The sequence below is a fragment of the Erythrolamprus reginae genome, chromosome 1 (genome assembly GCF_031021105.1).
Source record: "Erythrolamprus reginae isolate rEryReg1 chromosome 1, rEryReg1.hap1, whole genome shotgun sequence".
Taxonomy (NCBI): domain Eukaryota; kingdom Metazoa; phylum Chordata; class Lepidosauria; order Squamata; family Dipsadidae; genus Erythrolamprus; species Erythrolamprus reginae.
The window spans coordinates 337,320,509-337,341,677 of record NC_091950.1 but is presented as its reverse complement, the minus strand read 5'-3'; the positions used below and the strand labels follow the sequence as shown (position 1 = coordinate 337,341,677).

General features: G+C 40.1%; 1 protein-coding gene across 1 annotated transcript in view; it reads right to left on the bottom strand.

The window, feature by feature from the left end:
• The window catches only part of GPR137B (G protein-coupled receptor 137B), a 34,572-nt gene extending 20,253 nt beyond the window's left edge, over window positions 1–14,319 (bottom strand). The window contains exons 1-3 of the mRNA XM_070733994.1: window positions 13,743–14,319; window positions 3,600–3,649; window positions 2,602–2,824 (exon numbers count right to left, since the gene is read on the bottom strand). Coding sequence (XP_070590095.1) covers window positions 2,602–2,824; window positions 3,600–3,649; window positions 13,743–14,111 — 642 coding nt within the window. The 5' untranslated portion in view covers window positions 14,112–14,319. The remainder of the gene's footprint in view (window positions 1–2,601; window positions 2,825–3,599; window positions 3,650–13,742) is intronic.
• Between the last annotated feature and the right edge of the window lie 6,850 nt (window positions 14,320–21,169).

Genomic DNA, 21,169 nt, shown 5'->3' with positions numbered 1-21,169 from the left:
GCACATTTTTTACATTTATGAAACCCTGGGGCACATTGAGCGGGGGGGGGAGGGGCCTAAAAAAAGTTTGGACAAAAAAAATCTCTCTCTCTCTCTTCCTCCCCTTCACTCTATTTCTTTCTCCCTCCCTCTTTCTCTCCCTTCCTTCCTCTTTCTTTCTCTCTCCATCCCTCTTTCTTTCTCTTCCTTCCTTCCTCTTTCTCTCTCCCTCCCTACCTCCCTCTATGTCTTTCTTTTTCTCTCCTTCCCTCCCTCTTTCTCTCTCTCTTGCTTTCTCTCTCTTTCTCTCTATCTCTTTATCTCTCTTTCTTTTGTTTTCTCTATCTCTCTCTTGCTTTCTTTCTCTTGTTCTCTTTCTCTCTCTCTCTCTTTTTAGCTCTCTTTCTTTCTCTCTCTCTCTTGCTTTCTTTCTCTTTTGCTTTCTTTCTCTCTTTCTTTCTCTCTCTCTTGCTTTCTTTCTCTCTGAGCTTCGCGGCACACCTGGTTGAAAAACACTGATCTAGATAATAGAACAAGACTATTGGCAATGAGTCCCTTCTTTTGTTAAAGTTTAAAAGGTTTATTTTTACTCAGGACATTTAGAGGTCTTTAGAGGTGTTTAAATGGGATGTAATTATTTTAGCTGGTTAGATAAAATTCGTAATGGATTGTGTATCATATGTGCATCAGAGGTGGGTTCCTATCAATTTGGACCGATTCTATAGAACTGTTAGTATTTTGGCGGTCTGGGTTGCTGGCATCGGTAGCGATCCAGGCCTGCCATGCCCCCAAACTGGTTCTCTCGGCGGTGCTGTAGGCGCCATCTTGTTTTTTGCTTCTGCACATGCACAGAATCTTTTTAGTACTGTGCATGTGTGCGTGCACAAAGCACGCCCGCCAGCACAGCACATTCCTGAGCAAACTGGCAGAAGCAGAATCTGGAACCCACCCCTGATGTACATATATGTGTCATCAAGATAGTCAGGACTCCTGTCAAATACATAGAGAAGTCCGTGTTTTTTTTACATTTTCAAAGGTGGTTAGCTACTGCCTTTAAACTGATTACAAACATAAACTTTATAACTTTATAAAGAAATAAAATAAACTATTAATTGGATTCACCCCCACTAATCTTGATTAGACACTGAAGAAAAATCCTTCCCTTCTTGAACAAGATACCATTCACTTATCTACATTGGAAAGGTCTGTTGTGGCCCACCAGCAGTCCTTGCAGCTGGTAGCGGATCCCGACAGAGAAGAGGCTGATGTGGTCATGCGTCAGCGGCCTGTGTAGCTGGCACCCGAGTTGGACAGTAAGGAGCTGGAGAGGACTCAGTGCCAAAAGGCAGGAGTCGTTCCTCAGGAGGAGGTCTCCTCGAGAGTAACTTTGGGGCCAAATGGCCATTCCCCTAGCTTATTTAAGGGATGATGACGCAGATAGCAATTTGCAGGAAACAACATTTGTTCATGTGCCTTCATGTCTTGAATTTACAGAGTTGGCCTTCTCCGGGTCCCGTCGACTAAACAATGTCGTCTGGCGGGCCCCAGGGGAAGAGCCTTCTCTGTGGTGGCCCTGGCCCTCTGGAATCAACTCCCCCCGGAGACTAGAACTGCCCCCACCCTCCTTGCCTTTCATAAACTACTTAAGACCCACCTATACTGCCAGGCATAGGGGATTTGAGACATCTTCCCCCAGGCTCATTATTATTTATGTTTGGTGTGTATGTGCTGTTTGGTTTTTAATTATGATAGGGTTTTTAGTTATTTTTAATATTAGATTTGTGCCATTGTAATATTGTTTTTATCTTTGTTGTGAGCCGCCCCGAGTCTTCGGAGAGGGGCGGCATACAAATCTAATAAATTGAATTGAATTGAATTGAATTGAATTAGAACTGTCTGCTCGGCTCTAGTTCTTTCTCTTGGCATTCTTCTTGCAAATTGCTTCTGGGCATTTTGCCAACCATTGTAAGCTTCCTGATATCTCCAAGACTGTTTGCTCAGAGTTGATTTATTATTTCACAGACTCCTGCTGGCTGTTAATCAAGTTGAATTAACACCCGGTGTTCAGCTAAGACTGTTTTACACTGTATTTGTGTTTGCCGGCTACTAAGAAAGCTCATTAGCAATCTTTAATTTAGGTTTGGACAGAATTTGTGTGTGCTGTGTTCTTTGTGGACAGGGGCAGAACATGGTTTCCCCATACTAAACAAAACACATACAGGGCAGAACATGGTTTCCCCATACTAAACAAAACACATACAGGGCAGAACATGGTTTCCCCATACTAAACAAAACACATACAGGGCAGAACATGGTTTCCCCATACTAAACAAAACACATACAGGGCAGAACATGGTTTCCCCATACTAAACAAAACACATACAGGGCAGAACATGGTTTCCCCATACTAAACAAAACACATACAGGGCAGAACATGGTTTCCCCATACTAAACAAAACTCATACAGGGCAGAACATGGTTTCCCCATACTAAACAAAACACATACAGGGCAGAACATGGTTTCCCCATACTAAACAAAACACGTACAGGGCAGAACATGGTTTCCCCATACTAAACAAAACACATACAAAACACACAAAAAAGCCCAAAGGTGTACTTTACCTTGGATTCCAAGTAAATATTTGCTAAGGACATTTTGGAAATCTTGTAGAGACAAACGGAGAGTGAGATGGCACAGAGTACAAACAGGGTGTCATTTATAGCAACCCTGACCAATACAATTATCTTCCTTTCTGAATTTTCTAATTTCACAAGCACAGCACATGTTAAATTCACCAGCAGGAAAAGTAGACTGACCATGAAAGACACCAAGTAGAGGGGTAACCTAAGCAAGGAGAGGGAAAATGGTATTAATTTTGCAATTATTATTTTTTATCAAATATTAGTACAATACTAAATCAGTCTTCCCAAAATTGGTATCTTCCAGGTGTGCTGAGATTCCAAGCTGCTTGAAAAAAGGCTTTGTGTTGCTCAGTTTCCCCCAGAAATGCATTATATGCCCTCTATTATAAAATAGTTTTAGAGCCTTGATTCTGTGATCCAAATTTCCCATCATTGAATTTTCAGGATTACACTGGACTGTATCTTCTCATTTCTAAAGTGACCAATCACAAACTTGGCTTGCACAAAGCACCGTAGCTGAATCTTAACTAAATTTTCTCAATAAATTATTAGAAATTAAATACAATTTTAATTATTAAAAGTAATTAAGCTTGCTTGCCCATCATGGAATAGCCTCCCCCTCCCCCTCAAAGATCTAGAAGGCCCAAACCCTCTTAATCTTCCTGAAGTCTGTGAATACCTGATTCTCCCTGCAGGTATTTGCATAGGATGGTAAGGAGCCCAATATAAGTTTAAGTTTCTTATGGTGCCCAGCTATTGTATTTTGTCTATTTTTAACTTGGTTTGTATTTGTTTTTCGAGTTATTAATATGTATTTTATGGTAACTGTTGTTAGCTGCCAGGATTATTCATATACAGCAAATGGGCAGATTCAGAAATACATGGGCATGTTTTTATTCCTAGAAACAAAATAAAACATGTCCCAATAGTATGCAACTGCTTTTTTTCCTTCATTCATGGTGGAAATATGTCTTTACCTGTATTTAAGTAATTCTGGTGAGTATTTAGATTTAGCTTTGAAAATCACCTGTAAGAAAACGAGACTGTGTTATTAAACATGCAATAAATAGGAGGGCTGGCTGTGAGTTCATTATATTTCAGATGGATGACTTGGCCACATCCTGCACTTCTGGCTTTCAAATTTGCAAATAGACAATATTCTATGTGGCAGCATAATTTTATTCATCAGTGTGTTTACAGGAAATATATACTGTATATCTTATCCTGGACAAAATAAAAAACCCTTGCAGTGAAGTGAAAGTAGCTTTTTATATAATCAAAGCAACCAAGCAAAAAAATAAATAAAATAACTATGATCATCCATTCAAGGACAGGTTCTTTTGAAAGGAAACAATTCTGTAATAGTGCTTGTGTTCTACTCCATAGTTCCCCAACCTTTCCGGCATTGCAGACTGCTGCAGGAGAGGGGGGGACAGGAGATAATTAATAAATAATAATAATAATAATAATAATAATAATAATAATAATAATAATAATAGTAATAATAATAATAATAGTAGTAATAATAATAATAATAATTTATTAGACTTGTATGCCGCCCCTCTCCAAAGACTCGGAGTGACTCACAACAGATGGTTCCAGGCAAGTGATTGGTAAGCACACGGGTGCTCGCCAACTGCTCGCGCAAGGGAAAATGCACATTTGTGAGCGCTCAGCTACTACTTTGGGCAGCCCAATTTTGAATACTTCATGGCCCAGTAGTGGGCTGTGACCTGGGGTTTGGGGACGCCTGTTCTAACGTATCTATTAATTCTATTGTGGTCTGACTGCTTATACTCCAAGATTAAAATAGGAAACACTATCTCAGACTGAGTTCAAATTGTAGGAATTGCTTGGATTCGGCCATTTAATTTCTTGGCATTTTTGCCACTTATCTTCCTCTGGAGTTCTTTTCAACTTTCCAGTCCAGCCCACCACCCTGGGATTGCTTGATGATCTCTCAGACCAGGTCCGTACAGTGGTGGGATGCTACTGGTTCACACCGGTTTGGGCGAACCGGTAGCAGTGGCATCAGGCTCTGCCCACCCACCCAGATGTCATCACAAATGCTGTGCGCATGCGCAGAAGTGTTGCACACATGCAAAGCACATGCTCCCATTCCCGAATTGGTAGCAAAGGTGAGTGAAACCCACTACTGGTGCTGTCCCGTGTTAAGGTCAGAGAAATGGTCAATAATAATAATTTATTAGACTTGTATGCCGCCCCTCTCCGAAGATTCAGAGCGGAATGGGCCAAATGAGTCTCATGCAGGTCAGAAAAGCACCAATGCTTGCTTCCATGATTGTCATCGACCCCTATTGACTACTGCATGGGACTTCACTATCTTTAGCTTTTTGCTTGTAGATTATTTTTATTTATTTATTTATTAAATTTGTATGCCGCCCCTCTCCGTAGACTCGGGGCGGCTCACAGCAATAACAAAGAACAATGTAAAATACAAATCTAATATTTCAAAGAGCTAAAAACCCATAATTTAAAAAACATACACACAACATACCATACACAAATTATATAGGCCTGGGGAAGATGTCTCAGTTCCCCCATGCCTGACGACAGAGGTGGGTTTTAAGGAGCTTATGAAAGGCAAGGAGGATGGGGGCAATCCTGATCTCAGGGGGGAGCTGATTCCAGAGGGTCGGGGCCGCCACAGAGAAGGCTCTTCCCCTGGGTCCTGCCAGACGACATTGTTTAATCGACAGGACCCGGAGAAGGCCCACTCTGTGGGACCTAACTGGTCGCTGGGATTCGTGCGGAGGAGATTCTGTTAGCTACAAGCAGATGGATACTCTACTGCTCAGTTCTTTTTAAACAAAGGAAATATTTCATCCTTCTTTCCTTTAAAAAAAACCCTCAAAGGGATCATAATCTTTTTTCAGAGTTGCATTATATAACATATCAAAAGTAGGAGCAGGGCATATTCAAATAGGTCATACATATAACTTTGGCACTATAAGAAATAAGATAATGATATAATTTTATTTATTTCCCATATTCAATTTCTTCTCAGAAATTGCAGTTTCCCTTCCATCCATCTTTGTGGCACCAGCTTTCTCAAACTGGTCTCTCTTTAGATTTGTATCTTTCAGCCACTAGAAATCTCATCAATGTTTGAGGAAGTTTTGGAGTTGAAGGCTACATATCTTGAGTCTACTTAGATCTGTCATAGGGGCAGGAAGAATCAGAGTTTTATATAATATGGGACAAATTCTACAACTGGTTAGGGAAAAAAACAATGAATGAAACTAAATTACATGCAAATAGAAAGAATAATCTAAAACTGAAGCAATAAAGTGAACAGAACACAATAATGTAAATATAAGATAACTATGGCATGCAAAAAATATATTAGAAATGTTGTAAAGGTATAAGTATTTGACATAGGATTTAAAGCTCCGAAAATAAATTCTGATAAAAAGAGGGGATGTATAGAACCCATTTTTATGTTCTATGTTTGTTTTGCCTTTTGTACTGTTGTTATGGTAAAATTTTAATTAAAAAAATAAAAAAGATAATAATATAATTTTATTTATTTCCCATGTTCAATTTCTTCTCAGAAATTGTAGTTTCCCTTCCGTGTATCGTTGTAGCACAAGCTTCCTCAAACTCGTCTCCCTTCAGATTTGTAGCTTTCAGCCATTAGAAATCTCATCGACGTTTGAGGAAGTTTTGGAGTTGAGTCTACTTAGATCTGACACATATTTCAGAAACAAACAGACAATCTATTACTCATAATTATTAATCATGGTTAATAAGAACATTCAGAGTGGTATATTTTTGTAGAGACAACACTCTTCTCAGAATTTTCCTTCAATATGCTTGAATGATAATTCTGGCGCTGACATTTCCCCAGTTGGTAAAATAACTAAATAATCCTCTCTCTCTCCCCCCCCCCTAAAATCTGCACCTTAAATGTATGGTTCTTATTCTTTTTAATGTTTTACATTGTATTTTAATTGTATGACTATAAACCTCCTAGGGTCGACTCAATGAGATGGGCACATAGAAGTATAATAATAAATACATAAAAATAAATAAAATAATTCCAATTCACAGCTTACTAAGAATCGGACAATGAGAAGTGACAAATAGTCCATTCTTTTTTAATACTGTATAATCTTTACAATCTTGGGCCAATCTTTACAATCAATTGGCTTGGCCCTCGGTTGTTCCGCTTTATGTTTGATTTGTTTTGATCGCATGATTGTTTCTTAATAAGGGTTTTAAATATTGTTTTTTAATATTGGATTTGTATTTTGTATTGTCTGTTGTGAGCCGCTCCGAGTCCTCGGAGAGGGGCGGCATACAAATCTAATAAATTATTATTATTATTATTGTTGTTGTTGTTGTGCTGATCCACTTTATTGCATATATGCTCTTCTCAACCCATCTCCATTATACTATTTTCCTGAATGTTCCCTTCCTTTCCCCAGCTGTTTTAGGATGGTGCTTTGGGAAATTATATCTTATAGCTATCACACACAATTAAGTGTTGAACACTTCTATCCTGACAACACTTTCAGAAACAGATGAGCCATCATGATTGTCTTCAAAATACATATTTAATTATTCGTATAATTACAGCAGGTAGAATGGCATTTGTGCGAAAATGGAAAGCAACAAAAAACCCTTCTGAAGGGGAGGTAATTTTAAAAATACTGGATTGTCTGAAAATGAGTAGATTGACAAATGAAAATTAAAGATAAGAAAGACTCTAAATATTACAATGGTGGAAATTTTATGATTGGTTAGAAAATGAATATGTATAGAAGATAAGTAATATTGATTAAATTGGAAGAAGATAGAAAGTTGAAGTTGGTAGATCCAGGTAACAAAATTAGGTAGCTGAGGAGGCAGTTTTATGTAGTTAAGTACCTAGGAAAATATAAGATCGATTTATCTAAATATCTATCCCTCTCTTTCTCTCTCTCTCTCTCTCTCTCTATTTTCTAGTATATGTATATCAGAAAAAAATAAGTTTAAGAGTTGCACCCTTAATTAAATGGAATTTGGGATGTTAGTTACTGTCTGTTACCCATAAAATGGAAGGGTTAAGAGGGAAGGGTTAAGAGGGAGTAGAGGAAGTAGAGAAGGAAGGGGAAAAGGGGAGAGGAGGGAAGTAGGAAAGCCGGAGAGAAGAAGAGGTAGAAGGAAGAGAAAGAAATAAAGAGAAGGGAGTGATATGACATAAAGGGAAATACAGGCAGGCAATAAAAGTATAAAAGGTGCAAATTAGAATGTTGGTTTATGTTTTATTGAATAGAAATGTATAGCTGTATATTTTGTAATGAATTATGGTATATGTATAGATGTACTGTGAAAAAAAATAATAGAAAATAAATAAAAATAAAGATAAGGATTAAAAACATAGAATAACATTCATGTACGGAATGGAGGCATTTGATAAAACAGTATTCATTTAAAGGTCGAAACATTCTCAGATTAATCTTGATTAATGAACACATTCAGAAAGATTTCCTGGCTATAATCCAGAAGTGAGTTGCCATTGCTTTGTTCCAAAATGTTTTTTACAATTTCTTAACCTAGCCTAGCCTGATATTCCCTGTTGATCTCCCATCCAAGGACAGATAATCCTTAATTTAGGAGCGTAAATGAACCTGGACTTATGATCATGGGTTATTGCTTGTTTTTTATATATTGGGGTTTCTTTTGGATTTTTTAACCTAAAACTGTAATTTAGATTGCTAAATATTAGATTTGTTACTATGTATTTTTTTTTACCATTGTTGTGAGCCGCCCCGAGTCTACGAAGAGGGGCGGCATATAAATCCAATAAATCTAATCTAATCTCTTGCAGTCGTAAGTCAAGGCATCATGTTATTGTATGTGATTTTTCAACATTATTTGCAGTGGTCATTAAGTGAATGCAGTGCTGGTTAAACAATCCATTTTCTCCAATGGGTGAAGGTTTTTTGCCCAGAAACTGGAAGTAAACACCAGAAACTAGCAAAAATATCATCTGATTCTTTGTCATATGACCACAGGACACTGCAAACAACCGTAAAAGTGTGTTCTTTGCCAAGCATCAAAATGCAATCATATGATTTGCATAGATGACAGAGAAAGTGTTCGCACCCATCACTTTCTATTAGATTGTATACAAAAGACAAAAAAGGACAAAAGAACAGAGACAATACAATGCATGCCACAAAATGTGTAATAGAGTGGATAATATAAATCCTAATATAGGTGGGAAAACATGTGAGCCAAATTCTAGTCCTAAAGTAGAATGGATGGGGATGTGAATATGGAAGTGAACTGAGCCAGTGATTTTGAAAACAGGTTTATGCTTCCTCAGTACTGTATTTTGTTGGAGAGGGGCTATATTTATTGAATGTATTTAAAATACCATACTTCAGAGTAGATCTACATTATATGTAATACACACAGGAATTTTCAATGTACAGTATTGTCCACTTTGTCAGTCAGTTTTATTTGTTTGTCTGAAATGGTATAGAAACCCCTGCTTGAGCTAAGACCAGAAAACTTCCCAGGCCCCTTCCTTCTATTATTCTGGAAATCTGTTAATTATGAGACAAGAGTAAGATTCAAAAAGGATATAATTCAGCCTTCCACTACTTTTTTCCTACAACTTCTTCCTCCTAAGCTCTGCCCATCATGGTTCAAAATCTAAAATAAACCCAACTAAGATAAACAGTCATAGACGCAGAGATCCCAAGAAACAGTTGAAAGGCAAGAACATCTTAAAGCTTTGCTTCTTTCATTCCTTCCATGATGCCACATTTCCATTACCATTGTCTCAATAGGTTGTAGTAGCATTTCACCAACCTTGCCTGGACACGGGGGCTAAGCAGGTTGGCCATAGTTAGTATTGGAAGAGAAGACTAACAGGACACCCCAGAAACCGTAGGCTAGAATGGGAAGTTGAAATGTACTATGAAAGAATGAGATGGCAAACAACTTGCAATATCATTGCCAAGAAAAGTACATAGACATGTCGCTAAAGCAGTGTTTCCCAACCTTGAGTACTTGAAGATATCTGGACTTCAATTCTCAGAATTCCTCAGCCAGCGAATGCTGGCTGGGGAATTCTGGGAGTTGAAGTCCAGATATCTTCAAGTTGTCAAGGTTGGGAAACACTGCCCTAAAGTCACAGGAATCAATCAAGAATGACTAATATTCTGTTTTAAACTTGTATAAGGATTATGGGATTTGAAATCCAACACCTCAGGGGCACCACATTGGAAAAGTCCATCATGATAGATTGAAAGACTCAGCCTCTTTTTCTGCCAATTAATAATTTGTTAATTATTCATGTTTCTTGGCATAACTTCAGTGGCTCTTTCAAAGTGTTTCTTCTGTCCTGTTAACGAACAATGTGTATAAAGGAAATTCTTAGCAGTTGTGCAAGTATTTCCTAGGTTTTATTAACATTTGGTAACTTGTTCACACCAAGCAGGCTGGACTTAAGGCACACTGAGGCATACCCTGTCTTTTAATTTGGATAAAGGTTGCCTCTGGACTGAGAGTGTGTACCTTGCCTCCCTTTTACACTTGCCCATGCATGTCTGATGTGACAATGTAGGTGTAATAGTTAAAGGGGTAATCTGTGGCAACAGGCAGATTTACAAGTCGAACTTGTCACCTGATATTTATCTGAATCTTTTGACTATAGTAAGTGGAATGCAATCTTAAACATGTTTACCTTGAATCACAATTTTAAATGAATCAATTCCTATTATGTTCAGTGGGAATTATTTACAGTGAAATAAACATGCAAGAACAGCAGTTTGACTTGTATTATATATTTTGGCGTTATTCTATTTAAATACTTGTTACTTGTTCACTAAAGAGTATCCAAACCATTTGTTAATGCAGGGGTCGACAAAGTTGTTCAGAATCTAGGAGCCAGCCAAAAAATTTAGGAGCCAGAATTTTTTTTAAGCAAACTTGGTTTTTTGCCGAGTCTCCACCTGACATCGCTTTCACCCCCTCTGTCTCCTCCTTCCTCTCTCATCTCTTTCCTTCCTCTCCCTCCCTTTCTCTCTTTCCTTTCTCTCCCTTTCTGTCTATCCTTTCTATCTCTCACCCCTTCTCCCTCTTTCATTCCCTTTCTCTCCCTCCCTTTCTCTCTCATTCCTTTCTCTCCCTCTTTCCTTCCTATCTCTCTTTCTTTTTCTCCCTCCTTCATATCTTCTTTCTCTCCCCCTTCCTCCCTCTTTCCTTTCTCCCCCTCCCTTTCTCTTCCTTTTTCTCTATCCTTTCTACTTCTTACTCTTTCTTTCTCTCCCTCCTTCATTCAATTTTCTCTCCCTCCCTTTCTCTCCCTTTCTCTCTCTTTCCTTTCTCTCCCTCCCTTTCTCTTCCTTTTTCTCTATCCTTTCTACTTCTTACTCTTTCTTTCTCTCCCTCCTTCATTCAATTTTCTCTCCCTCCCTTTCTCTCCCTTTCTCTCTCTTTCCTTTCTCTCCCTCCCTTTCTCTTCCTTTTTCTCTATCCTTTCTACTTCTTACTCTTTCTTTCTCTCCCTCCTTCATTCAATTTTCTCTCCCCCCCTTCCTCCCTCTTTCCTTTCTCCCCCTCCCTTTCTCTTCCTTTTTCTCTATCCTTTCTGCTTCTTACTCTTTCTTTCTCTCCCTCCATTCAATTTTCTCTCCCTCCCTTACTCTCTCTTTCCTTTCTCTCCCTCCCTTGTTCTCCCCTGGGGCTGCCTGTGCCTGCCCTGCACCACCCAACACGGACGGACAGCCCCCGGTCGTCGGTTCGTCGCCCCCCACCCCCCCACGGAGGGAGATCAGGCTGGCGAGGGCGGTAGAACTACGTCACCAGCCACTGGAGGGAGATCGGGCTGGCGGGGGCGGCGAATCCACCTCCCCAGCCGCGCGGAGGGAAATCCGGTAGGCGGGCGGGTGGCCGCGGCTCCCTGCGCGCCCCTGGAAAAGCGTACAGGGAACGGTGCCCGGGGCCGCTTTAGCCGCCCCCCTCCCCCCGCCATCTCCCCGCGACTGCCTGTGCCGCTGCAGCCGCGCCCCCCCCCCCGCTCCCACCGCCAGTGCCCTCCCGCCGGGCAACCAAAGGACACTTGCCGATGACGACAGGGAACCTTCAGCTGGGCGGGCGCTGCCGTGCCGGTGCCTCCGACCTCCCGGTTCCTGCTCGATGCCGCGGTTTCTGGCGCTCTCCTGCTGGGCCCCAAAGAAGGAAGGCGGGAAAAAGGCGCGAAGAATGGAGGTCTCCTTCCTGCCTGCCTTCTTTGGGACCCAGCAGGAGAGCGCCAGAAACCGCGGCATCGGGCAGGAGCGGAGAGGTCAGAGGCACCGCAGCGCCCTTCTAGGCGCCAGACAACATTTTCTAGGCGCCACTGGCGACCAGGCGCCTGGGTTTGTCGAACCTTGTGTTAATGCAATGTGTGACCTGACTATATTCTTTCAATTTATCCTCTAAGAAGTAAAATATGTCAAAACATAATTGTTTTCTGTGTAATACTTTTGGAAGTCCTTGTTTTCAATAAAGTAGTAATAAAACCATCTCATTTGCATGTAATGAAAGACTTGTATACCTTTGAATATTAAGGCACTTTTAATAAGTGATTCTGGTCCAAGTTCACAATCACAATAAAAGTTATAAATCATTATAATATGAAGCACTGAAGCTTAACTTCAATGAGACCTCTCCCTACTTCCTATTTTAAATGTTCTGCTTAACCTCTTTAAAATTTCAGTAATGCTTTTTCCTTGCTCGTTTCTATAAAAAAAAATCTCAGCAAAGCTTATTTATTACTAAAGACTAAATTTAATATCCACATTCCTTATCATTTATTTGACGTATTTCAAACATTAAAAGTGTACAACATGTGTTTCTTTCACGACTCCTTTCAATTATTCACACAGCACTGCAAAATAGGGTTTCTGCCTCTCTGAGCATGTTGTTATTAAGAATAGTTTTGAGACTTCCTATTTCTCTGATCCCATTTCAAAATTTTGCACCCACGCCAGCATTCAAGAAAAGATTTCCTTTGCATATAAAATCATCACTGCTCACTTAACAACAAGGGGGAAAAAAATAAAAGACACCACTACATAACACCTCCATTTGCGAACTGTATCATTTTGGTGAGGAGAAAGAGGAGAGGAGTGGATAAAACAAAGCTTGATGGAAAATCTCACTTCAGTTTTAAATGGCCAGAAATCTTTTATTTGTCCTTCCCCCTCTTCCTCCTCTTCAGAGCAACCAAGATCCAGATTTCCTGCTGTATTGTGAAACCTTGTAAAAATCAGCTGTTCTGTCCAACTGGCTGAGTAAGTGTTTTGTTGTTGCTACCTTCTCCTCTACAAATTAGAGCTCCTCCTTCTCCTCCAGATGTCCACTTTTACGGTCTGCTACCACAATAGTTTCAATAAATGGGGGGTTAGATAGAACTAACATATGAAGCTTAACTAACATGTTAGAACTAACATATGAAGCCTAACTAACTAATATGTTAGAACTAACACATGAAGCTTAACTAACATGTTAGAACTAATAGAAACATAGAAACATAGAAGACTGACAGCAGAAAAAGACCTCATGGTCCATCTAGTCTGCCCTTATACTATTTCCTGTGTTTTATCTTAGGATGGATATACTAATAATATATGAAGCCCAACTAATATGTTAGAACTAACATATTAAGCTTAACTACCTAATGTTAGAACTAACACATGAAGCCTAACTAACGTTAGAAATACTATATGAAGCTTAACTAATGTGTTAGAATTAACATATGAAGGCTAACTAATATATTAGAACTAACATGAAGCCTAACTAACATGTTAGAACTAACATATGAAGCCTAACTAACATGTTAGAACTAACATATGAAGCCAATCTAACTAAAACGAAGCCTCCTGACTGTATCTAAAGCAGGAGTCTCCAAGCTTGCCAACTTTTAAGCCTGGAGGATTTCAACTCCCAGAATTCCTGCTGGCTGGGGAATTCTGGGAGTTGAAGTCCTCCAGGCTTAAAAGTAGCCAAGCTTGGGGACCCATGATCTAAAGTAAGCTATTCGCGGCCGTAGCACCGCGCCTGTCCGGCCACCCGAGCGCGGGAATGTCCGTCCGCCCGTCCCACCCCTCCCTTACCTGGGTGAAGTAAAGGTTCATAAGCGTCAGGGTGAAAAACTGGAGGCACACCGGGAAGCAATAGAGGAGCCAAAAGGCGAAGGGGCTGAGGGAATTGGCGGCCACGAAGTCCTTGAAATAAAAGGAGAAAAGCACCGTCCGTAGAGAAGCCCAGAGCAGGCAGAGAAACAAAAAGACCGTCTGGTAGCTAAACCTCTTGTGCCGGTAGTGCAGGACCAGCCAGAGCTGGAGGTAAATGAAGAGGAAGAGGAGTGAGTAAAAGACGGTGTAGGCGACGGTGAGACCCAGCTTCACGTACGGAGGCACAGCCGGGCTCAGGGTAGGCAGGAGGCTGCCGTTCCTCAGCGCGTCCCATTCCAGGGCCTCCATCGCTGCCCGGGATTCGAGCCGGAGAGCTCGGGCTTAACTTTGCCGACGGCGGCTCCTGTTGTTGCCGTTGCCGCCGCCTTTCATCTTCGTCAGGAGAGGAACCGAGCGGACGAAAACAACCCGCACTTCCTCTTTGGCAGCGCACTGGTGGCTGGAAGCACATGATCTCGGGACGGAGGGATTCATTGGCGCGTCCTCCATCAGCAGCGCAGAGAGAGCGGCTGTTTATTTATTTTATTTTTTATTTTATTTTAATTTAAAGTTAGTTAGTTAGTTAGTTAGTTAGTTAGTTAGTTAGTTAGTTAGTTAGTTAGTTAGTTAGTTAGTTAGTTAGTTAGTTAGTTAGAATAGAATTCTTTATTGGCCAAGTGTGATTGCACACACAAGGAATTTGTCTTTGGTGCTTATGCTCTCAGTGTACATAAAAGAAAAAGATACATTTGTCAAGAATCATGAGGTACAACACTTAATGATTGTCATAGGGGTCAAACAAGCAATGAGGAAACAATATTAATAAAATTCTTAAGGATACAAGCAACAAGTTACCATCATAAAGTCATAAGTGGGAGGAAATGGGTGAGAGGAATGATGGGAAAAAACTAGTAGTAATAGTAGTGCAGACTTAGTAAATAGTTAGTTCCATTTGTATGCCGCCCGACTCCCTAAGGATTCTGGGCGGCTCACAAACAAAGAAGAACAAGACATGTAGTATTAAAATATTCGCACACCTAAATAAAAAAACCGTTTAAAGACCGTTTAAAACCTACAATAATTGGCAAAAGAACACCACTGTACAACACTGAATTGTACTACAGTATAGTACTAAAGTACCAACACAGACTTCAGAGGATAATCAGAACTGCTGAAAAAAGAATTGCTGCCAACCTGCCTTCCATTGTGGACCTGTATACTGTAATGTATCTCCCTCTCTGACCATTAAGAGTTATGTGTGGTTGTGACTGTATAATATTGATTGTTTTTTAAGATAGTGGGTTTTTAGTTAAAGTTTAGATTTGTATTGTACTGTTTTATTGCTGTTGTGAGCCGCCCCGAGTCTTCGGAGAGGGGCAGCATACAAGTCTAATAAATTGTTGTTGTTGTTGTTGTTGTTATTATTATTATTATTACTGCACAAGTCTAAAAGAGGGCAATGAAAATATTTACTAGCCCCCCTTGCCTCCTGGACATAAACTGTTTCAATTCCTACCCTCAAAACGTCTCTACAGAGCACTGCACACCAAGACAACTAGACACAAGAACAGTCATTTTGTCTTCACTAATTGCATTAGTAAGATTTGTCTCTTAACAGATTGGGTGTATTTTCCATCTCCAATATCCTGCATTAAGTGGAATCAGATCCTCAAGAAAGAATCTGTTCTTTATCAGAACTGCCAGTGAAGCGATTTCAGTCATGTAATGTAGGTTTGTCGTGTTATGGCAAACCTGGCTGAAGATTATGTTATGGATACGAGAGAAATATAGAATAAAAGTCTGCCTATGAGATCGGTCCTGGAGAACCTCCTGAGAACAAAAGTGTTTGTCCTATGACCCCATGAAACTGAGGATGAAATTATATCCACTTCAATTTCATGCCTTTGTTGGATAACTGCTATAGCAGTTTTAAACAGAAGTCTTCAAACTTGGCAACTTTAAGACTTGTGGACTTCAACTCCAAGAATTCTGGAAGTTGAAATCCACAAGTCTTAAAGTTGCCAAGTTTGGGGACCCCTGATTTTAAAGATAACAAAACAATTGTAGATCAGAGGTTTTTCCAAGCAAAGAAATACCTAAAACTAGGGCCAGGTTATCAGAGATAAAGGTGATTGTATTAACTTTAAATAGATTAGCAACTCCTCCTTTTATATTATCTACCTTTAGTGATAGAATTTTGTTTCAGGATAGGAGATCTAGCAAAGGAGTCTAGTTTTTATAAATATGTTTACTTAGCAACAAGAAACGAAAAAGGAAAAATAAACCCATTATTTTTTCTAAAAGATTAAGAACCAATGGGATAAATTTTAGTGGCAATTAGCGTATTTGGGAAATCCAAAAATAAGTTTCAAATTGTCCTATTCACTTAATTTCTGAATAGATAAAATATAAGGTGGGGTGGTAATGCAATTGTCAGAAAATCGGGGGGCGGGGATTTGTTTGTCTATTGGAATTCAAAATTCTTTTATTCTGACTTATTGCAGAATGCTGAGTATGTTACAAAGGGCATTAAAAAACACACTTTACTATTGTATATAAAGCCGCATGAGTCCTAGCGACCGGTTAGGTCCCACAGAGTTGGCTTTTTCCCATCAACTAGACAATGTTGCTTGGCAGGGCCTAGGGGAAGAGCCTTCTCTGTGGGGGCTCCAGCCCTCTGGAATCAGCTTTCCCTAGAGATTCACACTGCCCCCACCCTCCTCGCCTTCCGCAAACGTCTGAAGACTTCTGTGTCGTCACGCATGGGGCCATTAGACTCTAGCTCCCTTGGCCGATGAAAGTAATGTATGCTTGTTGTGTGAATAGGAATGATTGATTCTTAATGTTACGGGCATTTTAGATTAATTAGCTTTTTAATTAATTGGATAATGATGTCTACATTGTTTTTTATATTTTGTAAGCTGCCCCAAGTCCTCTTGGAGGGATGGCATATTAATCAAACCAGACCAGACCAGACCAAACCTAAACCTAAACCTAAACCTAAAATAAAATAAAATAAAATAAAATAAAATAAAATAAAATAAAATAATAATGTCCCAATAAATATAAGTCAGAATAACAAGACAGCAAACCAATGAAGGGTGTCTACAGTTTACAGGGCTTGGACAAATAAGGAAAATCTCACTGTTTTTTTTTTTATTTGATTCATATGGCCACCCATCTAATGAGTGTACTATAAAATTATAAAACAGTAATAGTTATTAGATGGCAAAGTCCACATTCTGGACAGAGAAGACCACTGGTTTGAAAGAGGATCATAGAGGCCATCTACATTAGGAATGAACATCCGTCTCTCAACAGGAATACAACATCTTCCACATCCTGTTTACAGTCCTTTCTGCAGTTCCAAAAAGGTGCCACGTCCATTTGCACTATTCAGGTGACCCTGAGGGCACAAATAAACCTCCAAACAGCCTCAAGGACTCTCAGAAAATATGCTAACAACCAAATGACTGCAAGGAATATAAAGCCTTTCATCCTCTACTATTCAATCAGAATTGAAGAAGCTTCTTGAATGAGAACTGAAACAACTTCAAGGCAAAACAAAGTTTGGTTCCATTTTGAAAAAGCAACTTTAGGACAACCATGACTTGGATGAGTGAGAACCTCCATAGACAAAATACAAGCCAACTATTAGATCCCTTAGCTTGCTATTGAAAACCAAGGCAGATAAGAGTAAAAGGATAAAAAGAAAGACTAAAATATGCCAATGAATGTCTGAGCGCCTATAAACAAGATATCTACACTTTATACCCAAACAACTAAAACTAGACCAGATAATGTAGTGTGGACATTCATAGAGATTGCAGAATAACAGTGATTTTACCCTTAAGATACCTTGGAAAATTGTCCTGCCATTTCCCCTTTAATCCCGTCCATCTCGGGCTTTTCTGGGCTGCCAGAGGAGCTTTTCGGTGGTGCTTAAGGAGGCTTTGGTAGTCCAGTCCTTTGGCGAACAAAGCATTTTCCTTTCTCTGGGTGCTTGGAGAGGGAATAAACCTCTGCCAGTGCCTAGAGACAAGAAACACTCCCTTTGCTCTGGGCAGCCTGGAGCGAACAGAGCATTTTCCTTTCTCTGGGCGTTTGGAGAGGGAATAAACCACTTCACTGTGGTGACTCCCTCGCGCTGCCTCCCATACACCCGGCGCGAGGTTGCCTCCTGCAGCATCTGGGCATGGAAAGGCAAAAGGGGGCACTCACCCTGGCCAGATAAACTCAGCTTCAGCCAAACCGAGGAGTCACCACAGTGAAGGATAGGCGCCGGCTACAAAGCGAGCAAGCGAGAGGAGAGGGAAGCCCTTCAGCATGGGAAGAGGAAGCAGGTAGCAGAAGCAGCTGTAGCAACTGCCTTTCGGTCAAAGGAGCAGGAGGTTCCCCCCTCTTGCTCGCCTGGGTTTCTCTCTGGCGCAGTGTATAGGAGGCAGCCTTGCACCAGGTGTATTGGAGGCACATGCTCCTCCTCACCACCTCGGAGTTCCTCTTTTATTTAAAGCCTTAAAGTTTTGGATTTTTTTTATTCCCCTCACCTCACCTTCTTCCTTCGGCAGCGACTGTCCTCCTCCTCTTCTTCCTCCTCCTCCTCCCACCCAAATTCTGAGCTTTTATTTCTTTCCTAATGGGTTTGCACGTATTATTTGCTTTTACATTGATTCCTATGGGAAAAATTGCTTCTACTTACAAACTTTTCTACTTAAGAACCTGGTCACAGAACAAATTAAGTTCTTAAGTAGAGATGCCACTGTATATGGTACTACCAGGAGAAAAGGTTATAAAGACCCACCTCTGCCGGCAGGTGTGGGGCCGTTGAAATTTTAATATCTTGCCCTGCCCAATGAATGAATGTAGGATGTATGAATCCATTTGTTTAATTTTTAACTATGGAGATTTTAGACTGTAATTTTATTTAGATTTCTAACGTGTGCATTATTTTTGTTGTAAGGTGTCCTGAGTCTCAGGAGAAGGGCGGCATAGAAATTGAATGAACGAATGAATGATGAATGAATGAATGGATGAATAAAATAAGTTAAGCAATATATATCAAAGATTAAGATATAGATATATGAGTTTGCTTACAAAATTGTATTTGAAAAGAAGATATATGTTTGAGATGTATTGAAAGTATATGATGTTATAAGCATGTTTGTATTGTGGAGAATTTTTTTTTTAATTGCAGAATAATAATAATGATGATGATGATAATAATAATAATAACAACAACATTTGAAAGCCATCAGAATTGACAAAATCTCCATCTGTCAATTGCAAAAAGCCACTTTACTGGGATCGGCACAGATAATTCGCCGCTACATCATGCAGTCCTAAGTGCTTGGGAAGCGCCCGACTGGTGATGAAATACGAAATCCAGCATAGTGATCTCGTTTGCTGTGTTGTATTGACATAATGATAGTAATAGTAATAGTAATAATAAACTATCTACCTAAGCAAAACTGATTCCTCTCAGTCAGGTTACTACTTTTCTGTCTCTTAACCGCAAACAGGCTTTTGGAAAATTGAGAGTGGTTTAATAATAGGAACCAGTAGGTGTCTCTCTAGTTTCTTTTTCCTGCACTGGAAAACCATTGGGGGGGGGGGGTTCACATTTTAGGCACCCTGTGACATGTAGAGAGTTTTTTAAAACAAAAATATGTCCTGAGGAAATCTGCAAATGAATAGCTATTTTTCCCCCTAAACTTTATTCTAAAATTCCTGATCTTTAGGGATATGATGCAACTGATGCAGAAGAACTCTGAATAGCCTCAATATTTCCGTCTTGTGCAGAAACAGGATATGCAAAGAGCTTTCAGTTCCTGTGTAATAACATTGAATCTAAATCCTGCCTATTTAGTGATATCTGGCACATAATTTGCAATATCAGACTAATTCAAATATATGCCGTATACCAGTGATGGCGAACCTTTCTTTCCTCGGGTGCTGAAAGAGTGTGCACGCATGCTATCGCACATGCGTGAGTGCCCACACCCATAATTCAATGCCTGGGGAAGGTGAAAACAGCTTCCCTGCCCTCCTGGAGATTATTATTATTATTTATTAGATTTGTATGCCGCCCTGAGTCTTCGGAGAGGGGCGGCATAAAATCTAATAAATCTAAATCTAATCCCTCCGAAGACTCAGAGCGGCTCCCTGGAGGCCGGAAATGGCCTGTTTCCCAACTTTTGGTGAGCCCAGTAGGCTCATGTTTCACTCTCCTCAGGCTCCAAAGGCTTCCCTATAGCTGGGGGAGGGTAAAAATACCCTCCCTCATCCCCCCGGAGGCTCTCTGGAAGCCAAAAACACTCTCCCAGAGCCTCTATGCAAGCCAAAAATCAGCTGGCCAGCACACACATATACGATGGAGCTGAGCTAGGGTAACGGTTCGTATGCCAGCAGATCAGCAAACAAAAATGGGAAGACATTTCAGTAATTCTTATACATGTCTGAATGAATCCAAACAGTTTGCTTATCCTGTGTTTTGATTCTTATCCTTCATTGGCCTGCTTGCCTCAAGTTTCCTAATGTTTGTTGATGTTTCTTTCAGATCTCCTCAAGTTCCTTGGTCCACATGACTTGATTTACTTTAGATTTTCTAATTAATAAATGGGAAGCTAGCTTGCCAAAACGGAAAGCTTTTATTTACCTTTATTTTCCAGATGGCTTGTGCAGAAAGTTAGCCCTCTCCTAGAAGAATGAAATATTTCAGGAAATATTAAAAAGGCAGACTATTTCCCTAAAAGAGAAATAGAAATCTTAAGACAGAAACTCAGCCCCAGTTCCCTGCCGCCAGGAGATATTTTGGTTATCTACAAGACAAAAGACTGGGCCAGTTTATCTACAAAACAATAGATCTTCACCAGTGAAGGGCTGCAAAAAAATGTACTACCACACTGGGCATGTTTTATTTTGTGGATGTGGCTTGTTGGCCATGTGACCAGGTGGGAGTGGCTTGATTATCATGTGACCTGGGGTGGCTTAAAGGTCAGGTGACTGGCTTAAAGATGGGCAACTTGACATCACTCACATCAAGGGTTTGGGTTAAAGTTAGAGTGCCTGGCCTTGCCTCAAAGAGATACAATTTCCCTATCTATTTACTATTACTGAACATCCAAAACATACTATTTAATTCTATGTACATATACATACATATTACACACAGGCACACAAATATATAAATTATCTACTATATAAACTGTATGTGTATGTACATATGCACAGCTCTTCTAAAATTATACACATTCAACCTCATTTACTGTGATAGGAAAAACATACCCAGAGCCCAGAAGGGAAAAAAAGAAAAGAACTCAAAATTTTTCTACGGTTCTGTGTGCCTGACCGTATCTGTAGGAGCCCAT